Source organism: Pygoscelis adeliae, unplaced genomic scaffold, assembly GCF_000699105.1.
Source record: "Pygoscelis adeliae isolate BGI_AS28 unplaced genomic scaffold, ASM69910v1 Scaffold398, whole genome shotgun sequence".
NCBI lineage: Eukaryota > Metazoa > Chordata > Aves > Sphenisciformes > Spheniscidae > Pygoscelis > Pygoscelis adeliae.
The window spans coordinates 22,508-36,267 of record NW_008825319.1 but is presented as its reverse complement, the minus strand read 5'-3'; the positions used below and the strand labels follow the sequence as shown (position 1 = coordinate 36,267).

The following is a 13,760-nucleotide window of genomic DNA, read 5'->3' as shown; positions in this document are numbered from 1 at the left end:
TCATCTCTGCCGCTCCTTCCTCCTCACACTTTTCCCCTGCTCCAGCAGAGAGTCCCTCCCACGGGATACAGTCCTTCACAAACTGCTCTAACGTGGGTCCTTCCCATGGGCCACAGTTTCTTAAAGAACTGTTCCAGTATGGGTCCTTTCTATGGGGTACAGTCCTTCAGGAACAGAGTGCTCCAGTGTGGGTCCCCCATGGGCCACACCTGCCAGAAAACCTGTTCCTGCATAGGCTACTCTCCACAGGCCACAGCTCTTGCCAGGAACCTGCTCCTGAGAGGGCTTTTCATGGGCTGCAGCTTTCTTCAGGGCATGTCCACCTGCTCCATCATGGGGTTCTCCACAGGCTGCAGTGTGGATATCTGCTCCAGAGTAGCCCTCCATGGGCTGCAGGGGGACAATCTGCTTCACCATGGTCTTCTCCATGGGCTGCAAGGGAATCTCTGCTCTGGCACTTGGAGCACCTACTCCCCTTCTTACTGACCTTGGTGTCCGCAGGGCTGTTTCTCTCACATTTTTTCTCACTCCTCTCTCACAGCTGCTGCACATGGTTTTTTACCCTTTCTTAAGTATGTTATCACAGAGGTGCCACCAGCATCACTGACAGGCTCAGCTTTGGGCAGCCATGGGTCCCATGATGGGAGCTGGCTGGAGCTCACTGTGTTCAACACATGGACAGCTCCTGGTCTCTTCTCACAGAGGCCAGCCCCCTGCTACCAAAACCTTGCCATGTAAACCCAATACACTGGTTTAAAAACTCTATTCCCAACTACAGAATAACTTTAAGAAAGCTGAATATATAAAAAAACCAAAAACTTTCCTGTAATGTTCTCAAGTCAGGCATTGTAATCACCAATGAGAAGACAGACAAGTGATTCTTAGCTGAAAGCTGATTAGAGCTGATTTAAAGACCGCACTGTTGTTGACAGTCCCACCCAACTTCCTGCCCCGTTCCTTGTGCCCACCTCCTCAACAGGAATGGATCAGTCTTTTGGAGATCAAGAAAATGAACACGGTTATATTCTCATATTCTTATTGAAAAACTTCCTGGAAACCTCCCATTTGTTATTTTTTCTGCAGCTAGAAGTTGTATGTATATTAATCTATTTTTACAGCATAAACTAAGCATGCAGCTATTTACTGTGCCACCATGCACTGCACTAACAAGCAATTTTATTTGCTAATATCCCAGTACCTTGTTCTACAGTCAGCCACAATGTTAAGGTAAACATGGGCAGAGTAACATGCATCAAATAACATGCTGAACTCATCAGAACTACATTCCAATACTAGAACCATGTAAGTGATCAATTAGGAACACTGCAGCTCTGTTGTACTTAAGGCCAAGAACAAACTTTTGTTTAAGATTAACTTTTCTAGCTCTCAAAAATCCACAGTCATTCCAATTCCTTCTGAAATTCAGTAAGCCTCCTCAGGGTAGAAGGTAGAGGAGCATTTGGAGTTATCTGACTGACGTACTGCCAAAAGAAAGACATTTAAACCGTTTTTTCTTATTGGGATTTTTTTCTGTATAGACTAGGGGATCAAACCACAACCCTAACTGCACTCTTTATTGGCTTGGTTGTTCAACATGTGCACTAGAAAATCATGACAGCTATTAGTTCTTTCAGAGAAACAACATCAGAAACAAAATTAAGAAGTAAAATAACCAATGTCGGACAAATGCAAGCTGTAAACTCCAAACTCAACAGATTACTATGCACAAACTCACAAGACATAGCTGTCACACCAACCTGCCAGTTTTCACATAACTCATGTTGCTCTAGGGGAAATGCAACTGTCATTGAGCCTAGTAGTCCACAAGCAGCTGGCATCAGTTTGAATCTGAACCTTGGTGAAAGTCTGGAATGAAAAAAAAGAGGAGAGAACCTAGCTACAGTCTATCTCTGAAGGCATTTATTTTGGGGAATGAAATGTATGTACAGCAATAAAAATATTCAGAAGACACTAATGATGTCATCTATGATCTGAATCCTCAAAAGGGAATGGTGGAGTAATACATTAACTCTTTCCTCAGTTCCTGTGCAGGAGCTGGAATCTGGGGGACCAAAATACGCTCTGGGAAAATATACCCTCTCTCCTTGCTTGCTTAACAGAGACTGGAGGGCAAAAGGAGACTACATCCACAGTAATACTTCCCTACTACTCTTGCTAGGTCTACAAAAATAAGAGTAGGTCAAGTATCTGAGAGCTATTATGGAAGTCCTTTCCTCCTTTTTTCAATTCAATCCACATCAAAACCTCATAAATGAAGTCTTCAAGGATCTGCTCTACCAGGTTTGCCTGCTTCATAAACTTATGCCAGAAAAACTACACCAGCTGGAAATGGCAGCCGGGAACCACACACCATACAGCCAATTCAGCTGTGCTGGAAACAGAATTCTGATGTAGACAAGATATGCCAACGGGAAAAGCATTTGTGTTGGCTCTACTCACACCACAGACCCAAGTGATGAATTTTTGCTGGCAGAAAGATTACTTCTGCTTTTCCAAGAAGGGGCTTTATTGGCCAAGCTGCCATGACTTTTAGGTCAAAGCAGTTTGAAGAGCTCCAATACCCAATTTTTTCAAATTGTCTTGAAAGCCAGTTACAACAGAAAATAAGTTAACTATCCATATTATGATATGTCTCAAAGATTTCTGAAATAAGGTCTCCAAACAACATCATCTTTCCAAATCTGTCAACTAAAAATTGCCCCAAAGCTCTCTTTCTTTGTGTGCACGCATATACAAAGCAAATAACTCATCACAACTTGAGTTGTGAGTATTAATAACTCTCACAACCTCTATTTCAATTAGTGCAGTTCACTTTGGAGACGTAATACCAAAGAGCCTACTCTTAACAATTATACTCTAAACACAGTCACCAAAAAAATCTGAAGAATTTAGAGGTTCTTGCCCCTGGAAGCTCTCCTTGTAACTCTCCCATGCAAAAAGAAATCCGGAAGTGGTTTGTTCCTCTAGGGAATTGCAGCATTTCATTCTCCTCTCATATGAGATGGTAGAATTTTTCTGTGTATCAACAGAGGGTGGGTGGATGCATGGAAGCTGATGACAACTCACGTGGACTTTTAGGAAAGAAACAATCTCTGATTGGACTGGGACAGTCAGAGTTAAGCAACTGACCTGGCTGGCCAGGCACCTGAGGAAGGAAAATAAACCAGTAACTGCTCTGAACTGTAAAACAGTAGCATGGGGTTTTATTTATTAGTATGAGCTGTGAACTGAACCAATGGACTATGGGCCAATAAGTTACTGCCTGAGACAAACACACGAGGAATAAATTTTTTTTAAACACGTACAAATGCCTTCTTGACAGGACATGAAAAGAGGGCTGGAGGAACTTGACAGTCCTAAGGGAAACAACAGTACAAGGAACAGCAGGTGGAAAGGGGGAAAGAAAGAATGTAAAAGGAGTCTGTTTCTTTAATTACTGTAACCATCAACAAATAAAACTGTTTAAAAAGGAAAGAATATTACCTCATCTCAAATACCCATAGTTTGTAATTGCAAAATATAACATAATCCCCGTTTCACGTCACCAAACACACAGACAAGAATGGGAGAGAAGGGGCAGGGGGGAAGGAAAGGAGAAAACTTGGAATCACGCAGCACACTTCAGCTTGCCAAAGCAACGTTTCCAAATGCAAAATTCTATAATAACTAAAAGTTCTATAAATATTACTTTGCCTTTTATTCAAAGCCTTAGGAAACTGAACAACAAAAGCTTTAAGGTACAATATTAGGTTGTTCAACTCTTCGGACCACAAACATTATCAAACACTATCTGAAAACAAAAAAAATAGCTCTTGGGGAATGCATTTTATTTTACCTTCTTGCAGACCTCACAGAGTTAAGATCAGAAGAATCTGTAAGATTGTCTCCCAGAATACAGCACCACTCCAAAATAGGCTTTTGCAACAGCTTGCGGACAGTCCTTCCTCCCTTCCTCACAGTACCATCTCCCAACAGTACCATGCACACACTTACACTTCCAGAAATTTTTTGAAGATGAAAAACCCTGAAAATCTGCTCACAAAACTACCTGAGCAATATCACTAATATACATGTTAAAATTACATTAATAATGAAAAATTAAGCTACCCAAACTGCCTATGTAAATGTAATTCAGCCCCTTGTGTGAACACAGCATAGCTCTTAATTACTTGATCACAGACTTTTTACCCATGGGACACTTGCCTTATCCCATGCACACACTGTGCCTTCCTCGAGGATGGAACACTGCCAGGAAATAAAAAGACTCCTGCACAGACTCACCTGCCTTGGCTGCAGAACTGGGCAGGAACACAGCGTAGGTTTACATAGGCCAGGACTGGTCATACACATTCACTCCAGAAAGGCCAATATTTTACTTATTTGCTTTTAGACAGAGAAAGAAAGGGGCCGAGACATGACTCAGAGCCAGAGCGCTTCTGATGGAAGCACCAGGCGGCTTCACAGACATAATGCATCCTTAACCCCAGCCAAGCTCTTCTTTGACTTCTAGGTATCCCTTCGGATCAGCGCTAGAGCATTAATGAGGAACTTTCTGTGCCCATGATGTATAGAGCATAAGAAGAAAGATACAAAGAAAACAGTAGTAAAAGATTAAAAGCAAATCTTTATGCAGAAATGAGAAGATACGATTGCTGGCACATCTCTATATTCTTTATACAATTCCTCTTTTCTTTTTTTCTCCCATTTCATCATGTGAAAATTCCGTAACTTGGAATCATACTCAAATCCACATCAGTCATCAACAGAGTTTAATTCTTTCAATCACCCACACTGTCATTTTGTGAAAACCAGTTGGATGTCATGTTTTGTGGACTAGCCCTTAGAAGGAAACAAGACACTTGGCTTGTGGCTTTCACAGATTTTTGTTGATAGCTGAGGAATGGCAAGATTTAAGGATCTTGGATTTCATTCCACACATAAAAGGGAATTACATTCTAGGACAAAGTTTCTCAATCTGCGGTCTGTAAAACATCAGAAAATGGTCCAAAAAATCATCGTAAAAAATGTATTTTTAAAAACATACATTCCCACACATGCAAGCAAGAAAACATAACTGAAGAAATACAAAAAAATAGAACAAACATTCAAAGTTTAGCCTAATTGAATTGCACTATAATGCATAAGAAAATGTGACAACATTTCACACGATGATCCTTACTTTTTTTTTTAAGGAAATTAAGTGTTCTTGAAACAACACATTGTCCTTTAACATTTAAGTTTGAAAACACTTTCTTTTGTTTTACTGAATTTCCTGAGTAAGTTCTCCCCAGAAAATGCCTTGTTACATCCAATATGTTCCTCCCTACTTCCTAAGCCATTACCTGTTTTCTCCATGTCCCACTATGCTTTGTCTAGTTTCATTCTCTTTACAGACACACCATAAAGTCATCTATAGAAGCAACCCATCCAGCCACTAAGCTCTTTCTGCCTATTTTCATTGACAAACTCTGCCTCAAGTCTTCTGGTTCACTCTGAATTTCAGTTACCACTGTTGGAACATCCTTTATTTCACTGGTTCAGCTGCAGGCATTTCCTTTCTTAGGAACCTCCTTTACCTGTCACTTTTTTTAACAATTACAGACATCTGGTCCACACCCTATCTCTACTCCCTGGTTTAAGATCTGGATACAGCTATCCAGCCGTAGTCTGTCACACTGGTCTTTTCAGGGCTAATTTCCCTTCCTAATGTCCGCACATAAGCATCCTTGCATCTTGTCTACAGTCAGCTGTGTATACATACTCTAAATTGCTTTTTTTTAAGCCAAACAGGCAACAATGCCTACTTTAAACCTTAATACCAAAACAGCTCTGCAAAGTCAGCCAGAGAATACTGGAGAAGTACCTGGAGCTCATAAATACAATATTAATAGCACACCTGAGATCCTCTCCCCTAAAATCAGTATTTCTGCTCTCATATTTCCTATATAACACTACCATAAAATTCATAAATGTTAAGTAAAAAAATTAGTAAAAAAAAAAAACCAACCAGTTGATAACAAATCTCAACTAATGGCCACCTTTTTATACATAGTACATAACATCTAACTTGAAACCCCATTTGCATGTGTTGCTCTGATGCTGCATTCTTCATCAGTTTAAAAACCACAGCTTTTAAACTTTTTTCCCTGAAATTATTAGCTACTGATCTTTAAAACTTGTTGGTTTAAAAGAGGACACAGCCTTTAAATTAAATATGCTGATTAATACACACATATTAAACCTATTGATTTGTATTAGTAAATGCTGCATTGATTACTCCCTTTCTTCAAGACAATTCTTTTCACAAGTCTTGTAAGTGACAAACTTTATCTGGATGAAAACAGACTTATTAAAAGCAACAAAAAAGAATTTTAAACTCAACTAAAAGTACTTAAGTACGTTACATATGTAAAAACTGGAAAAACTACTTTGCATTTAAAACTGAATTAATTATGTTATGTGTGGCTAGCAAGCTTAATGACCGCATAAATGGTCAGAAAAGAAAGATTTTAGAACTGATCCCCTCCCCTTTCCTGACAGTTCTATTCATATATTAGAAAGAAGAAACTGACTTACTTCTGTTTTCAGTTTCAAACAGATTTAAACTAAATTTGAACAAAGTAAGAACTGGATGTGACATCTGAAAATAAGGAGACTATTCACTCACTATCACAAAAGACAGGTTGCTTCAATGGATTTTGACATGTTCACAAATTCTGTTTCCCACTGTTTGGTAGTTGAGAGCTTTTGTTTTCCTGAGGACTTTGGCAGGACACATGAACTGCTTGGTATGTGGGTTGGGGTGTGTGCTTTTTGTTTTAATTTGAGACTACGTTCAGTCTGCAGTAACAGTCACGTTCATAGTGAATTTCAATTTTAAGTATGTTTCTTTAATTAAAAGTTAATTTTAATGTGTTTAAAATATGGTTTTGATACAGCTTTCTACACAGCCTCCTTATATGGCCTCTAGCATTATTTGGGCCTCATTCTGAAGTACATGCAAGACTTCCTACGAGCTCAATTAAATAATTTTCCACCACCATGAATAATCTATTACATATTTTGAAATACTTTATGACACAGAAAGAATAAAACCAATATTCGGTTCTTGTTAGCAACTGAGAAAAATCATAAAAAAATGTTTTGTTTGCTACTGAGATTAATTTATACAAAAGACATGTTTCCTTGGAATCTGGGCTTTTTTTGTGCAATATTAGATACAGATTTCCAGCTTCTCAGGAAAATTAAGTTTGCATACCAGCACAGAATATCCCTGGGACTTCACTCCGGAATATAACAGTTCGTACTTTCTTATCAGATTTCAAAGCATCCACAGTTTTTGTCATCTACAAAGAAAAGGAGGAAGGGGAATAACCAAATACTTTTAAAAGTACTTAATTCCAATACTTCACCTTTATACAAAAAGCTATTCTTCTCACTTACCATCTTTAAAATATTTTTGTTAAGTGCATTCTTGGCATGAGATCTGTTTAATCCAAGCACCACAATTCCTGGAGGGGAAGAAAAAAATGTATAATTGTTACAATGTAGTAAAATATATATATAATCTATGTAAATTATTATTTTGAAATTACAAAAAAAGCATCATTGAGGACTGCAAAAAAATGCTAGTGTAATCACTTAACTACTGATTTTTTGAAAGAAAATAAATTGACTTACGTTTTCCAGTGTTAAACACTTCAATGTTCAGCAGAAATTACATTTATTTTAAGAACAAAAATATGGGCCTAACACCTTCACATGGAAATACTGCTTACAAAAGCTGAATGTATAATTACACAATTGCATACACAAATTTCATGTTTGTGTGTGAAGTGCTGACATGCAATCAGGAAAGATACTTAATTGTAAAGCATATGTTTCCATATTTAGACAGCCTGCCTTCAGAGACTTCTTAAAGCAAGAAGTGCTACCACAGCTAAGACTAGTAACTTTGATACAGGTAAAAGGACATCACAAACACAGAAAGAATGCTATCAACAGGAAACCTAAACTATTGTTTAAAAGAAAGAAATCATATAAAAATTCTCCCCCAAAACACAAAAACTGTGCTCAATGCTTGGAACACAGCTCCAATCACACATTCACAGCTCCCTTAATCCAGTTAGAGATCAGTTGTCTCACCGATGGATTACACGTGCATTAGTTTGAATGTTGCAGCAGAAACACCATTTGTTTGTCCCTACTTCACCCCCCTCAGCTTAACAGGCATGATTATCAAACAGGAAAATTCTGAAAAGTTTATCTTGGTAATGTCTAAGTTCACCAAGTCTATAGCAGTCTTTTAGACAATGACTTCCGGAACACACTAGAATTCTCTGAATTCTAAACACCAGCACACAGTCCTATTAAATTGATCCAGCTCTGGTAAGGTCTCATCAATCGGGACTTTTTTTTTTTACTTGGAGAATGCAGGTGTAAGGGGAGAAAGACAAAGGACTAGGAGAGGGACCAGGAATGAAAGACAAAAAGGGAGCTCTCTACCTCAAACAAAAATGCCCACAGTATTGCCATCAGTCTACAAGATGAAAAAAGAAATTCCAGAAACTCAGTATTTGCCTGGGTATTTACTACTTCAACACTCAGCTTTGCACATATAAACTATATGTAATCTGGCTCTCGTAGCCTCCACAGGGTGCCTGTCTTGTCATCTCAGCGCATACTACTTCTTTTATTTCAGGGAAACCTGTCCTCCCAAAGGACTGACCTATCAGTGCTTGAGCCCACTCCCCTTCACCTTCTTCCTCCTACCTGTATGGGCACATGCACGCACACAAGATGAGATTAAGAGAGCTCCTGCTCCTTCTGCAGCTACCAGTTTGAAACCAAAGTCCTCCATTACCTAGCTACCACTCTCAAGATTCACATAAAAATGGTTAAGCCCAAGTAGGAAAGCATACATGCCTCTTGCTTGCTCCCAAGGTACAATCCATTGCTATGTATAGATACCTCCTAAAAGAGGGGAGGAGCCTGGCTAACCCAAACGACCTTCACTCCCTTGCTCTGTAAGCCTAAATTCACACCTGTTCATGCCCATGGTTGGAGGTATTCATCTAGGACCTCCTGCAAGGGTCTTTATTCAGCACTTACACCGGAGTCTGTTTATGTTCTGTTAAGCAAACGGGACAACGTTCAAGTAGTGCTTCTGATTGTAGCACTTTACTTCTACTGTCACAACTTATTCTTCAGGAGGATTACTCCAAATTCAAATACTCCACACGTTCAATCAGGCAAAAGCAGCACCACACGTTAAAGCAACAAAAAGACACTTGACCTGGCTTTGATTTTAAATTCTAAGGCACACTGCAAATCTGGTTTGAATAAACTAGACATGCTATCATCCCAAACTGTTCTTCAGTTAGGAAATAAAGTCCTTTCCAGAAGCACGTTTTTTTTCAACAGCAATGACGCTATTTAATTACACTTGTAGTTTTCTTCTTCCCATCAGAGCCCAAGGACTGCTGCTCCACCACCAGTATTAGGGTATTCAGAAGGAAGTTCCAATTAACATTAAAGCACATTTAATATTTTTTGCTACAGAGGGATGATCCTTGAAGACAAATCATACAAGTGGATTCTCCTTAGTAGTGTCATATCAAGTCAAAAATCTACCACTTCTGCCTCCCTCTCCAGAAAAATAAAAGGTAAATACAGATGACAACCACACAGCAGTTCTATTTCTTAAATAGGAAAAAAAGATGAAGTAAGAACTGCAACAGGAAAAGCATAAAAGGTTTACAAGAGAAAACTACATATTGCAATGATGTATACAAAAAGTATACATGGAATTCTCGTTTGAGTCAGTTTTGCTCTAATATGCCATTACAATAGTACCTGGGCATCCTTAAAGCAAATTCTTAGTTTTTTTTAATACTGCAGTAAGATTTGGGAAGTTTTCCCAATGTATTAATCAGTGTCCAAACTATAGACAAAGTACCTGCTCAAAATCACAAAACAGAAATTGAAAAATAGACTTCCTGATTTCCAGCTGAGAATTTAATCCTTCTCCCTTCCCTAGCCCACCCCAAGAATCTCCTGGCAAACACTGCTTAAGGTAAGTCTTCCTTGTTTCGCGCATTCAACAAGACTTAAATCCCTGGTCACATGGGTGTATCAATTTTAGATGGGATAAATTTCCTTAACCAGGGCAAAAAGGAATAATCAGGCTCCATATAACACTGCAGAGCCCCACCAACCCAATTATAAAGAAAAGAAAAAAAAAAAGGCAAAATGTTCAGACAATACTGCCATACAAGTAACCATTCTGATAAATATTGTTAGTCATACAGAAAACCTGATTTTTACGTATTTTAAAATACCTATTACATCGCCATCTGAAGCATTTAATCATGGTTCATTTTTCCTAAAGCACCCACATGTAGGTGTGCTTTCCAAAATCTTTTTTTTTAAATTGTTTGAAAAATCTATTTGTAAAAGAAAAAAATAAATTAAAAAGTCATCATCACGTTCATGAACAAGTATCAGAAGAAATAATAATAATAATGGAATTTCACTATCTGTATGGTGTCAAAGAAGTGGCAGATACACTAAGAAGGAATAAGCATTCACATTATGCTAAACTCAATATTAATTTCATAGTTTTGCCTGGGAGTCATCTCCACATTATTTCAGAACACTCTTCAGCAAATAATGTGCATCTATTAAAAATAACATCCACATATTAAAAACTAACTTTCACCCTACATGCTAGGCTCTCCAAGGGTCATCCATAGGATGATTCCCAATGCTGTCTAATATAAGCAGTCATACCCCTGTGTACTACTTGCCTAGCCAACCATCAGAGGAAAAGCATATGCAAACGTACAATATGTTCTCTCCTTATAAGTTACCTTTGTCAAAAGAGAAAGCCGCCTGTGATACAATTCTTAATGTTTAAGAGAAAACTATATGAAAGACATATATAATAAAAACAAAAAAGTCTTTCAGTGAGATAAAGATACATACATATATGAAAGATAGCCTCAAAGTACCTGTAAATTGCCAGAAACATCCTCATTTCATAGTGTATGCTAAATTTGGAATTTGCATATTGAAAGATTCTTGTATTTTAAGAGTAAAAGCAAAAATATATGATGCTATCATTATTTAAAACTGCTGAGAGAGAAGATCATATTTCTTTCTATACTGTATAAAAAAGGGTGGACCAATTTAAGTGAAGTGATTAGATCATGGTATAACTACAGTTTACAACTGCACACAGGAAATCTTACTTTAAATAATTATTTTTATCTGTTCTATCTTGTACTTTTTAGTTTTCAAAAAATATTCATCTTCAATGTTTGGTAGAAACACATTTAAATGGTTACTTAAAAATAAATCCTGTCTGTACACTCATATTAGTAATTTTGTGCGAGTTAGAAAGATTCACTATGTCTGTATAAAAGGTACTTACGGAAACATACTTATTTGTATTAAGTATAGACATTCACACAAATGATCTATCCGAATGTACTTTTTCATAACTAAAAAAAAAATAATCTGAATTATGCACTGAAAAATGGAGGGAGGATCAAAGAGCGCTAAGTTACTTTTAAGCTTGTATCACTTAACTACTCAGATAAACCAAGGTAGACAAGTTGACCTAGATGATTATTATTGTAAAATAGTTTCTTACGCAAAACAAGAATCTATGGTGAGTGTATCATGCACAATTCTGGCAGTTTCCATTGATCGCCTTATCAAGAAGAATTTAAGTGCAAAATCATACAGTTGCATACCAGGCAGTATTTTTAAAAAACACGAAAACACTTTTCAAAATCCCATATCTGCACCTTTTTTATCTCTAAACACCACTTAAAAAAAATCTTTCCTGCACTTCTTAAATTAGTAGATCTCATTTGCTCAGCCCTGCTTTATTTAAAGAGAGCAAAAGAAGGGAAAGCTTTTCCGATTTATCAGCTAGCTATCAGTTTCCAGCCTCCGAACAAACAACTTCAACTGAGACCATACTTGTTCTGCCCATTCTATGCATGCTAAAATTCTAGCTGATGAGGAAAAAAAGCTGTCTTACATACTCTAACTGAACTAAAACCAGCTGGAAAATATAAGCACAAAGAGTCGTTCTAGTGTAAAATCTACATTTTACAAATATTTATACCACATTCCAGCAAGTGACACTGCAACACTTGAGTCAAGGCTACAGAGATATTTCTCCTAATTCCATCTATGACTTAAAGAGCAAAAGCCCTAAGTTCATTAAAATTTGTAATGGGATCACTAATGCAACTTGGCTAAAAGTTCTGAAATGTCAATAGTGGTAATATATTTCAGCCCTAGTGATAATCAAATAGAATCTCAAAGTAAAAGATATGTATTTAATTAAAAAATACTAATGCACTGACATTCATCTATACTCATAGAAAGCTGATACTAAAAGTTTCACAAGTTGCAACATGTTGTTCAGAATACACAGGCATTTTACAATCTCATTCTTCAAAAACCTCACATCTTTTGTATTCTAGTTCAGCTCAAATTTGGAAGCTGGAAAGTCTTGATTTAAAATTTCAATAACTAACCCTTTCAAATATAGTCTCATTTCAGTTTGTGTTTAACAACTTCCCATAAAATGTGGTATACGAGTCATGTGAAAGTGTTATGAAGCAGGACAGTTTGCTATGTTGCCTGCAAGATATATGCCTCTACATGAGGCAGTCACTGTCAGTTTTCCTGCCTCCCCAGCATCCCCAGCTGTAAAAGCCCCCGGACAATACATCCTTCTCCAAGTAGCACAGAAAGACTAGGTGTGGACAAGAGGATAACCACAGCATAAAGGAGCATGTGTGTGCCGGAAAAGGCAGTCAGAGGGACAGGGTCTGTCCCTGTGTGTAGTCTAGAAGTATGTAATGGAAGAGTATGATGAGGCAACAGCACCGGGGTCCCACTTGGGAAGGCCTAGAACACAAACTGGTGGAAAAAGGAACAGCAGGTTAGAGAAGCACAAGAAAGACCACAGGGGCTTATATGGAGTTAGTGTCCTAATGGAGCAGGGGTTATTACATGCTGTAAGCAGATAAAGATAGATGAACTTGACACACAAGGCGAGGAAGAGGGTGTGCAGTAGCACCACGGGGAGGACGCAGAGACGTGTTTCTTTTGCAGAAACATGGTCTGCTCTTTGCGCTGCTGAAGGAGGCATATGAAGCTTATGTCTCCTTCTGGCTTACTTCTAGACCCTTGTTCTTACCCTCTATTAACAAACAGTATTTGTTTCTACATCCTTCTGAAAGGCAAAGCCAAAGAAAATCCCTTCTGAAGAGAATACATGATTTAAAAACACATTGATTGAATCCTTCCTTATGACAGCCACAGTTGATTTAACACTCCAAATGCTATCTCCACATTTTGGGGCATTTTTAACGCCACATTTAACAAACATGTATATTCTGAGAAGGAAAGAAAAAACAACTTCAAAAAGATTTTTTCGACAGAAAAAATAAAAACAGGTGGGCTATTGACATGCAAACCTTTAGCTGTCTCTGCACCTTTTCCTGAAAAACCTCCTTCAATTCTCTGCACAATCAAACTTACAGTAGCTGCATCTAAAACACTCAGCAATGAACTTAGGATAGATACACGGTACAAAACACCTTCGTAACATTACAAGAGCAATGATTCCTAGCTGATTCAACAGCTGGAACACAGTACCTAATTCTACTGCTTGTTGCGTAACAGGAGAAATAAAAATCGTGATGTTAGGT

General features: G+C 37.9%; 1 protein-coding gene across 1 annotated transcript in view; it reads right to left on the bottom strand.

Annotated features, from left to right (window-relative positions):
- Positions 1 to 8,881, bottom strand: part of AUH (AU RNA binding protein/enoyl-CoA hydratase) — a 114,514-nt gene extending 105,633 nt beyond the window's left edge. The window contains exons 1-3 of the mRNA XM_009330282.1: positions 8,794 to 8,881; positions 7,465 to 7,532; positions 7,280 to 7,367 (exon numbers count right to left, since the gene is read on the bottom strand). Coding sequence (XP_009328557.1) covers positions 7,280 to 7,367; positions 7,465 to 7,532; positions 8,794 to 8,881 — 244 coding nt within the window. The remainder of the gene's footprint in view (positions 1 to 7,279; positions 7,368 to 7,464; positions 7,533 to 8,793) is intronic.
- Between the last annotated feature and the right edge of the window lie 4,879 nt (positions 8,882 to 13,760).